The following is an 11,396-nucleotide window of genomic DNA, read 5'->3' as shown; positions in this document are numbered from 1 at the left end:
CCCTGCACTATCCATGGACATTGATCAGGCCCAATCCACCTAATCAGCTTTGGACACTAAGGGGCAATTGATCATGCCAATCCACCGTCATGGTGGCACAGTGGCTAGCACTGCTGTCTCACAGCGCCAGGGACCCAGGCCCAAACCCAGCCTCGGGTAACCACCAATGCGGATTTTACTTGTTCAGATAGATATTTTATAATAGGGTTGAGATTAGGGTTCTTCAGTTTCACAGCAGACAAAGAAATCAGACAGCCCAACACATTTCAGCATTTATTGCAACGGTTTTGAACTGAGGTCAACCATCCATTCTGATCACAATACTGAGTCACACTGTCCGGGAGTCTACCAGTTAATTACACACACGTCTTTAGATGGTGGTTACAAACTCTCATCAATCACCGGCTACGCATGCAATTATTGCATTCAGAACAATTCACAACAGTTAAACCTTCCAATTGAACCCACCTATTGGTTGACGAGCTGCCTGGTGCTCAACTAGTTCAAAAGCACAGCACACAATATTTCTTCAGTATGTCAAACCCGTCATCCTCTCTGCCTTGTGTACCTAATGGTGAAGGGGGACATGGGACTGCCATTTACAGGCCTGAACTGATGCCAGGGCCGGTTAGCTCAGTCGGTTGTTGAATTAGGGTTCAATCCCCTCACCAGCTGAGGTAGTTCTTTGGGCTTGCCTGTTCTGATATCGTGGCATTGTTGAGTCATGATTAGCAACCCTCAGTTAACTAGGATGCTATATGCAGAGAGGGAGAGAGAGAATATATTGTATGGGGAAGACACAGACAATGAAACGGGAAGGTGAGTTTTGTCTTGCCTCCCAAAGTTGCCCAAATGAGATTGGAATGGGAGAACCAGATCAGAATTGCTAGAACCCTGGTGCAGTCAGATTATGCTGCCTCAGGAAGCTTTCATTTTGTTACTGTTATGCTCCACGCACTATCCCCGACATCGATCCATTGCTGCCCCTGGCTGAGTGCAGCCTGATTCTTTAATCTCTTCTAAACCAACCTGGGGTCCTGGCATCGCACCCACCTTACCTCACCGCGAGGTAGTGAGGGTAGTGAATGCTGCTGGGCCAATACGACCATAGGCAGAACCAGACCAATTCTGCCCCACCCCACACTGCTCACTGGTTAGTAATCAGGGGCGTGACCTCTGCCAAATGTCTGCAAAGCCTTGAGGCAAGAGTGCCCTCATCAATGGGCCTGGAGTGAAGTAAAGCTACCCGAGCACAGAAACCTGGCAGTTTCTACTCTCTGTGTTCATTAGCTGCCTGTCCGTATCTCATTATGCGCATGTCTGCGTATCATGACATCTCCCCTTTTGAAATGTTTTTCTGTGGCATATCTGAAAGTATTTACATGTGTAGGCTGAAAAACTAACTTAATTACATACACTGGCAGATGGGAACATATGTTCAAGGCTGTGCAGACATATGTACATATGAAAACAGGTGTCTAATGTGCGAAAACAAAACAAATGTTCATAAGTCCAGTCTCTGGGGCTTGCATCGGGATTGAAGCCGGACTGGTGGCCTCGTGGTTCAAAGTTCAGGAGGTGGCACAATAACAGATGGAAACAACAAAAATGTGGTCGTTAATAACCTGCACCCAAATAACCACCAGGGACAGGGAGAGACCGAGTAGTTTGGCTTGACTTCCTCCTTTATAACCAAGAATTGATCAGGAAATCTGTTGCTTTGAGAACTGCAGATAGAACAGCCCAAGCAATGCAAAGAGAGAGAAAAAAAATGAAAAGTTTGAGCGTGAGGACATGGAGAAAACAAATTCAATTTTATATTTTTACAAATAAATTTCCACTTTGCACGAACAATAAAGTTCTATTATTATTAAAAATACTCAGAAAGGGAGAGATGAGAGAGAGGCAGCCAAGTGTAATTGACCATTGCGAGGGTGAGTCTGTAGCCTGACCAAAGGTGCCTCTATTTCTTCAAGGCTCGCTTCCCTTCTCCTTTCTTTGGCTTCCCTTTGCCTCGCAACTTCCTGAGTCGCCTCATTTCATCTTTGAAATCTTCATGCTCATCTCTGTGGAGACAAAAAGTGAGAGAGATGGGGAGGGAGTTGTCATGTTAAAAGCACACTGAGATAACATGGGCTGCAACTGGATGCAGCTATAACTGAAAATACTCCATACCTTGAAGTTAGTTCAATCTAATTTATTGAAGCTGTCACACAGTTAGCTCATTTCTCTGTGAGTTCGACTCTCTGCTAAACTAAGTGTGATTACTTTGTTTGACTGATCCAGACTAGCTCTTAGCCATGTGCTGTAGGTGTTACGTGATATATACACCCTGACTCACTCTGTAGATGTCCCCAGTGGAAAGAGGCGGAGTGTGCCTCGTGCCTTTTATAGTGGGGAACCACCCCCAAGTGTTCTGCCTGCTGATTGGTTATGTCCTGTTCTCTGTGTTCATTAGCTGCCTGTCTGTATCTCATTATGCGCATGTCTGCATATCATGACATCTCCCCTTTTGAAATGTTTTTCTGTGGCATATCTGAAAGTATTTACATGTGTAGGCCGAAAAACTAACTTAATTACATACACTGGCAGATGGGAACATATGTTCAAGGCTGTGCAGACATATGTACATGTGAAAACAGGTGTCTAATGTGCGAAAACAAAACAAATGTTCATTAGTCCAGTCTCTGGGGCTTGCATCGGGATTGAAGCCGGACTGGTGGCCTCATGGTTCGAAGTATCAGGAGGTGGCACAATAACAGATGGAAACAACGAAAATGTGGTCGTGGACGGGCAATTGTGCGCAGTTTCTCCGCACAACAGAGCCATCAGCCATACGTACAACATATGACCGAGGAGCAGCCTGCCGAACAACAACAGTTGGAGCTGACCAGCCTCCATCAGGTAGCTCGATCGAGTTTCTGCACCTTCTGCAGCACTGGGAGGTGATCCAGATCAGGCAAGTGTATGGCTGGAAGAGTCGTCCGCAGGTCCCTGTTCATCAGGAGTTGAGCCGGTAACATGCCGGTAGACAGAGTGGTTGCCCTTACGCAAGCAGCGCAAGGTTGACGTCAGAAGCAGAATCTGCGGCTTGCAGATGAGCTGCTTCACTATGTGCACCCCTTTCTCAGCCTTCCCGCTGGGCTGGAGGTAATGTGGGCTGGAACTAACATGATGAAATTGATATAACTGGGCAAATCTTGACCACTCTTGGCTGCTGAAGCAAGGACCGTTGTCACTCATGACAGTGAGTGGAATACAATGCCTGGAGAACGTCTCCTTACAGGCCTTGATGACGGTCTTGGATGTGAGATCCGAGAGCTTAATGACGTCTGGGTAGTTGGAAAAATAATCAATGATTAACACATAATCACGACCATTGGCGTGAAAGTGGTCGATGCCCACCTTGGACCACGGGAAGGGCACGATTCCGAGTTGCTGGAACGTCTCCTTGCTCTGTGCCGGCTGGAAGCGCTGACAGGTCGGCCAGTTGAGGACCATATTTGAGATGTCCTGACTAATCCCAGGCTAGTAGACAGCCTGCCTGGCTCTGCGTCTGCACTTCTCGACACCCAGATGTCCCTCGTGGATTTGCCGGAGCACCAAGCTCTGGAGACTGAGTGGAATGGGTCCAGCTTGAGGAGGACACCATCAACCACCGTCAGGTCATCCTTCACGTTGAGGAATTGAGGGCACTGCCCTTTTTGCCAGCCATTGGCGAGGTGACGCATGACACGCTGCAAGAAGAGGGCCTTTGGCTGTCTCGTCGCAAATGCAGATCATCTTTTCATCCGACGCCGGGAGGCTACTGGCCCACAGCTGCACCTGTGATTCGATCTGTTGGATGAATGCCGGCGGGTCAGCGGGCAAGGTTATGGAGTGGGACAAGGCATCCGCAATAATGAGCTCCTTGCCAGGCATGTACAAGAATTCAAAGCCGTACCTTCTGAGTCTGAGGAGGATGTGCTGCAGCTGGGGCATCATGTCGTTCAGGTTCTTGTGGATAATGTGGACCAGAGGCCTGTGGTCCGTCTCGACAGTGAACGTCGGCAGGCCATAGACATAATCGTGGAACTTGAAAATTCCAGTGAGAAGGCCCAGGCATTCCTTTTCAATTTGGGTGTACCCCTGCTCGGTGGGGGTCATCGCCCATGATGCGTAGGCAACTGGTGCCCAGGATGAGGTGTCATTGTGCGGAGCAACACCGCGCCGATACCGCCCAGGCTCGCATCTGTCAGGGTCAAAAAATGCCAATAGAGGTGCAGTGGTGAACTTGGCTTTCAGCTCCAACCAGTCTGCTTGATGAGCTGCCTGCCACTCAAAGGCAGTGGACTTTTTCATCAGGTGTCTGAGGGCCATGGGTGTGAGGCCAGGTTTGGAATAAACTTGCCCAAAAAGTTTACCGTGCCTAGGGAGCGCAGCACCGCCTTCTTGTCTTCAGGGATCTTCATGTCTTTGATCGCCTTGACCCTGTCTGTGTCCGGGCGCACACCCTGCTGAGATATCTGGTCACCTAAGAACTTAAGTGTCGCCATGCCAAAGCAACACTTGGACCTGTTCAGCTTGAGGCCATTGGCATGGACACGGCTGAATACCTGCTGGAGACAAGAGATGTGCTCTTCGGGGGTTATGGACCAAATGATAACGTCGTCCAGATACACACAAACCCCTTCAATGCACTCCATCATCTGCTCCATGATTCTATGGAAGATCACTGAGGCCGAGACAGTGCCAAACGGTGTGTTGAAGGTGCAGAGCCTTCTGCTTTAATTATCTAGCTGGATTTGCCAGAATCCATGTGACGCATATAACTCTGTGAAAAACCGGGCGTATGCCATCTCACTTGTGAGTTCCTCCCGCTTCAGGATGGGGTAGTGTTCCCGCATTATATTCTGGTTGAGATCCTTGGGATCAATACAGATGTGCAGCGCCCCTGAAGGTTTTATTACACAGATCATCGAGGTGACCCAGTCAGTCGGTTCTGTAACTTTAGAGATGATGCCCTGGTCCTGACGATCCTTTAGCTGCGCCTTCAGGCGTTCCTTCAGTGGAGCTGGGACCCGGCGTGGTGCGTGGACCACAGGCGTGGCATCAGGCCGTAGCAGGATTTGTACCGATATGGCAGCGTGCCCATCCCGTCAAACACATCCGGATACTGAGCGAGGATGTCGTCAATGCCGGCTTGAAGATCCACATTGGGGGAGGTCATTGTGTATACCCGCTGCATAAGGTTTAGCTGCTTGCATGCAGGATAGGGAGGCGCGATCTGGCTTAACGATTTCAAACCTTAGCCTTGCGTGAATGCTCCTGTTGGAGACGAGCAGGTGGCAGGATCCCAGTGCGGTGATGGCATTGCCGTTATAGTCCAGGAGCTGGCAGGCTGCTGGAAGGAGCTTGGGCGGCTTCTTGATGCGGTTGAAATCTGCCTGTGACAGGAAATTGGCAGAAGCACCTGTGTCCAGCTTGGACGGGATAGAGCATTAATTTACTTGCATCACCACACACCACAGAATCCACAGTGAGGATGGGCAGGCTCCGTGATGATGCCGGTGAGGCATGTTCACGTGTGGTAGTGATGCCCACATGGTAGGGGGACTCCAAGCACGTCCTCTGGATCCGTAATGCTGCCAGGATCAGAATCCTGTAAACCTTGCAGGACATTCCGAACGTGCCTGCATTGGAATTGGGAGTGCTGGCCCTTGACTGGTGGTGCAGACCTGCACAAGGCTGCATAGTGCCCAGGCTTTCCGCAATTTAAACCTCACCTGCCTCTTGCAGGGCCGTGTTTCTTTAAGTGGGCGGTGCTGCAGTTTGGGCACGTCATGACGTTGTTACGCTCCGTGCGTCGTCGCACATTCGCAGTCCGGTCGGCAGACGTTAGCACCTGCGCAGTGTGGTGATCGGCCGCTTCATTATCCCATTCGCATCGCGCATGCATGGGGCTCCGGGAAGAACACACAAAATGGCTGCTTTCATCAATACTGAGACGCTGCATCCGGGCGATGGCCTGCACACTCTCTGCCTCATGGGAGGCAAGTTTCTCATTTTCAACTGACTTGTATTGGGAATCCCGATTTTTGGGGTGCTCATGCAGTGTACATGTTTCAATCGTGACTGACAGGGTCATATGCTTGATTTTTTTTAAAGCTGCTCTCTCAGAGGATCAGACTGAACTCCAAAAACGATTTGGTCTCTGATCATGGAGTCAGCAATATCACCAAAGTTACAGGACAGCACTAGCAGGCGGAGGTTAGTTAAGAAGGAGTTGAAAGATTCATCTTTACCTTGCAGGCGTTGTTTGAATTTTTAGCGCTCCAAGATTTCATTGGTGTCCACTTCATAATGACAATCAAATTTGTCTAGGATGGTCTGAAACTTTGTCTTGTCCTGGCCTTGGGTGAAGTTAAACGAGTTGAAGAGTTGGGTGGCTTGATCCCCGCAGTTGAGAGGAGAAGCGCAATCTTTCTTGTCTCAGACGCACCCTCGAGGTCTGATGTTTCGATGTACAGCAGAAACCTTTGCTTGAAAGTCTTCCAGTTGACACTGAGATTGCCGGAAGTCCGCAGCTGTTGAGGAGCCTGGATCTTCTCCATGGTGCCGGGATACATTTGCTGGTCGTCGCGGAACAGATTGAGGTAAACCAACTAGGGATAGAAGTCTTCTGGTATCATGTCGTGTTAAGCACACTGAGATAACACGGGCTGCAACTGGATGCAGCTATAACTGAAATATGCTCCAGATTACTTTGTCTGACTGAACCAGGCTAGCTCTTAGCCACGTGCTGTAGGTGTTATGTGATATATACACCTGACTCACTGTAGATGTCCCCATTGGAAACAGGTGGAGTGCCTCATGCCTTTTATAGTGGGAAACCACCCCCAAGTGTTCTGCCTGGTTATGTCCTGTTATCTGTGTTCATTAACTGCCTGTCTGTATCTCATTATGTGCATGTCTGCATATCATGACAGGAGACATGGCATTGTGGCTGAGCAGCAAGCTTTCACTCCAATCCTGTCACGTAATTCCCTGGTCAGAAATCTGGACTCAGTCTATAGTCACTCTGGATTCAGAAATGCCCGGCTTTTGCTGTTACTGTGTTTTTACACCAAAGGCTCCTTCAATTTATACAAGTACATAGAACATACAGTGCAGAAGGAGGCCATTCAGCCCATCGAGTCTGCACCGACCCACTTAAGCTCTCACTTCCACCCTATCCCCGTAACCCAATACCCTTTTTGGATGTGGAGATGCCGGTGTTGGACTGGGGTGAGCACAGTAAGAAGTCTTACAACACCAGGTTACAGTACAACAGGTTTGTTTCTACTAGCTTTCGGAGCACTGCTCCTTCCTCAGGTAAATGAAGTGGTGGCACCACCGACACCTGGCGCTGCCAGTCCTGGAGGTCGACTGTGGTATCGTCCAGGGTCTGAACATTCACAGTGATGGAGCGCAGGGAGTACGCCATCCCTGTCAGGGACTGTGCAACCTCCCTCTGGGCTTGTGCAACGCCATCCAGCACGTGTGCAAGGCCGCCAATGCTCTCAGCGATGGCCTGCTGAGACTGGGCCATGGCCTGCTGAGACTGGGCCATGGCCTGCTGAGACTGGGCCATGGCCTGCTGAGACTGGGCCATGGCCTGCTGAGACTGGGCCATGGCCTGCTGAGACTGGGCCATGGCCTGCTGAGACTGGGCCATGGCCTGCTGAGACTCGGCCAGACCACGGAGTGCGGCGGCAATGTCGAGCTGGCTCTGAGACATGGCAGCCTGTGAGAGAGCAGCCCTGTCCTGGGCCACGGATGACGCGTGCACATGAAGCCCCACGCCTTGCAAAACCTGATCCATGGCCGAAACCGCTGCCCCCATTGCCTCCATCGCAGACGCCACCCGTGCGGTGGCGGCCTGGGTGGCAGCCATGACCTGTACCACACCCTGCTCCTGGACATAGATGGACTCCTCCAACTGCGTCTGCAGATGCTGGAAGGCGGCCGTCATCCCGTTGTCTACCCCCTGGGTTTCCAAACGCATCGGGTCTGTGTGTGGGTCTGGTAAGTCCAGGAACCCGGAAACCATCTGGGCGGCAGCTGGGTGTTGCGGCTGGGCTGCCCTCTGACCGTCCAGCCCCTCCACCTGCTGTACCGGAGCGGCTGTGTGGTGTGCACCAGTCAGTGTCCAAGAAACCTCATCACTAATGTGCCCAACTGAGGTGAGGGTATCTGCGATGGTGTAGGGTGTGTGTGACAGCAGTGAGGCAAGGTCCATGTCCTCATTGGACCCCAATCTGGGGTCTCCTGTCTCCGGCCCATGTGAGGGGCCGTGTCCGGTCTGTCCAACATCTGTTTGGCCGTCCTCTGTGCGTCACTGTCCTGAATCCCCGTCCTCTGTGCGTCACTGTCCTGAATCCCCGTCCTCTGTCCGTCACTGTCCTGGCTCTCCGTCCTCTCTTAGTCCGTTTCATGGCCGTCGTCCTGACTGTCAGTCCTGTGTCCGTCACTGTTGTTTGTGTCGATCCTCTGTGCGTCCGTTTCCTGTGCCCCGGCTTCGGACGAGGTCCCTGCTGTTCGTCATCTTTCCCCTCCCTGGCGTGCTTCCCTGTGGGCGGATGGACGTGGACCTGGCCGGCGGTGGCTCTCTGAGAGGTTCCGGGATGATCGTCGGCTGACCCTGGAATACACAATAAAGCATGTATCATTAGACACACAGAATCGGGTGTGACGGGCTGAAGGGGGCAGTGTGAGGGGTGGAGGCGGCAGTGTGAGGGGATGGTGAAGGGGGAGTTAGGGGGTGGAGGGGGCAGTGTGAGGGGGTGCAGTGTGAGGGAGCGGGGGGGGAGGGGGAAGGTGAGGGGCTGAGGGAGTGTAGCCAGGCAGGGGAGTCTCACTTGGTGCTGCGCCTCTGAACTGGCATGGCGCTACCTCCTGGGTGGTGGCTCCCCCAGCGAGGTCCAAAGCCTTCTGCTCATGGACAGTGAGGGGGTGCAGAACAGGTGATTCCCCCTCCGGTTCTTGCACGCTCACGATGGTTGTGGGCTGTCTTATCCTGGGGTTGGGGGAGAAGCATCAGGGTTAGGCGGTCAGCAGCAAGACGCGCAGAAGTTTATGGCTGGGGAGGGGGGGGGGCACTGGGCACCACGCCACGGCGGCTCACAAGGGGGGGTGCGGTGGCCATATGGGTTGGGTGGAACGTGGTGCCCCCCCCTCCGACGTGGGCGTGGGGGGGCGCAACATGTGGTTGGGAGGGAGGGGGGGGGGGGTGTGGCCCGGGGGAACTCTTGGGGTACTTACCCTGGCTGCCCTTGTGAGGTCATGGAGCTTCTTGCAGCACTGCTCTCCATCACGTGGGGTGTGCCCACAACACGCCAGCTGCGCCTGACTTTGCTGGCCGGGTGCCGGTGGCCATGTCTTGGGCACAGGATCGCTCTCCGCTCTTCCACTGCGTCCAGCAGTGTCTCCAGATATTTGTCCCGGAACCTGGGGTGGCAGGGTGGGCACAGCCATCCCTCTGTGTCGGGGCCTGTGCGCGCATTGCGCACATAAAATGACGCAGTGCTGCATTATCCGGGCGTTGCGCGATGATGGCGCCTCTCTGGCGCCACACCCACCGTTTTTCTCACGGCCCCGCTGTTGCAACGGCGTTCTCGACGGCGCGGACACTCTGACTCGCCATCGGAGAATCCCGCTGCTGGTACTTTGTGCAAACAAGTCACTTTGTTTCATAGGAACAGCAGCAGCCCCTCGGGTCGATTCCACCAATCACTCGGATCAGGACTGATCTGGATTGAAACTCCATCTACCTGCCTTGGTTCGACAACCCCCAATACCCTTGCCTAACAGGAATCTATTGATCTGCAAGGAAATTCCAGCTGCCCTCTTGCCTCAGCAGCATCTTGGGGGACTTGTTCCCAATTCTCACTACACTGTGTGAAGATGGGCTTCCGGTCTTCAGTCCTGAATGGTTTCAACCCCATTTTATGGTTATGCCCTCTTGTTCTGGGGGTCCCTCCCTCCCTCCCCACCCCCACCATGAGGAAATAGTATCTACCCCATCAATCCCTTTCATCATCTTGAACACCTCACAGTTCTCTGTTACTGATGTTTTCCTCGCCTCATCCCTGGGTCTGTTGTGGTCTGATAAGATTATTCTCATTATATCATGTGAGTACCAGGATGGCAGAAGGTGAACTCGATAAAGCTTGGTCATTTTACACCTCACAAACCCTGGGCGGGATTCTCCGATCCCCCACCGGTTCGGAGAATCGCCGGGGATCGGCATGAATCCTGCCCCAGCCGTCCTCCGGATTCTCCAGCCCGCCAAAAATCGCCCCGGCGTGAATCACGCCGCCCGTCTCGGAGAATGGCGAGGACCGGCGCGACTGGGGCCCCCAGAATTATCCGGGCCGCGATGGGCCTAAGTCCCACCTGTTTAACGAGGGTCCCGCTGACGTAAATCAAGGTAGGTCCCTACCGGCGGGACCCAGCTCCATGGGCGGCCTCCGGGGTTCTCGGGGGGAGGGGGCGCAGGGGATCTGGCCCCTGGAGGTGCCCCCACGGTGGCCTGGCCCGCGATCGGGGCCCACTGATCCGCGGGCGGGCCTGTGCTGTGGGGGCACTCTATTCCTCCACATCGGCCGCTGTGCTCCTCCGCCATGGCCGACGCGGAGGCGAACCCTCCCTCGCATGCGCTGGGGATGACGCCAGCACACGCTGGCGCTCCCGCGCATGTGCCAACTCGCGACGGCCGGCGGAGGCCCTTCGGTGCCGGATGCCGTAGCCCCTTTCCTGCTGGCCGGCGGGGCACAAACCACTCCGGGGCAGGCCTAGCCCCTGAAGGTGCGGAGGATTCCACACCTTTGGGGCGGCCCGACGCCGGAGTGGTTCACGCCACTCCTCGGCGCCGGGACCCCCCGCCCCGCTGGGTAGGGGAGAATACCGCCCCCTATGTTTCTGATTTATCTTGGAACAGGGTTCACCGCTTGGGTAAAGCTCCTGTACAACGCTCCCATGGCGAGTGTACAGACCAACAATACCAACTCCCAATACTTCCAGCTGCACAGGGGCACCAGACAAGGATGCCCACTGTCCCCGCTGCTGTTCGCACTAGCAATCGAACCGCTAGCAATCGCGCTCAGGGCAGCAAAAAATTGGAGGGGGATCCGAAGGGGAGGTAGAGAGCACAGAGTCTCACTCTATGCGGATGATCTGCTCCTCTATATCTCGGACCCACAAAGCAGCATGGACGGAATCATCGCGCTCCTGAAAGAGTTTGGAGCCTTCTCGGGCTACAAACTCAACATGAGCAAAAGTGAGATCTTCCCAGTACACCCGCAAGGGGGGGGGGGGGGGGCAGCACTAAAGGGGCTGCCGTTCAATCAAGCCCGACATAAATTCCGCTACCTGGG

At 53.5% G+C, this 11,396-nt stretch overlaps 1 protein-coding gene across 2 annotated transcripts in view; it reads right to left on the bottom strand.

The window, feature by feature from the left end:
* Positions 1–260: 260 nt before the first annotated feature.
* The window catches only part of mrps33 (mitochondrial ribosomal protein S33), a 33,684-nt gene continuing 22,548 nt past the window's right edge, over positions 261–11,396 (bottom strand). The window contains exons 3-4 of one of the 2 annotated variants that reach the window (XR_005458345.1): positions 444–2,066; positions 261–405 (exon numbers count right to left, since the gene is read on the bottom strand). Coding sequence is in view for 1 of the 2 variants with exons in the window: in XM_038780711.1 (XP_038636639.1) it covers positions 1,964–2,066 (103 nt within the window). In the remaining variant the exon portion in view is untranslated. Of the gene's footprint in view, positions 2,067–11,396 lie in introns of both variants that reach the window. The other variant, XM_038780711.1, reaches the window with a different exon arrangement.

Source organism: Scyliorhinus canicula, chromosome 20 (genome assembly GCF_902713615.1).
Source record: "Scyliorhinus canicula chromosome 20, sScyCan1.1, whole genome shotgun sequence".
Lineage (NCBI taxonomy): Eukaryota > Metazoa > Chordata > Chondrichthyes > Carcharhiniformes > Scyliorhinidae > Scyliorhinus > Scyliorhinus canicula.
This window is presented reverse-complemented; position numbering and strand designations above follow the sequence as displayed.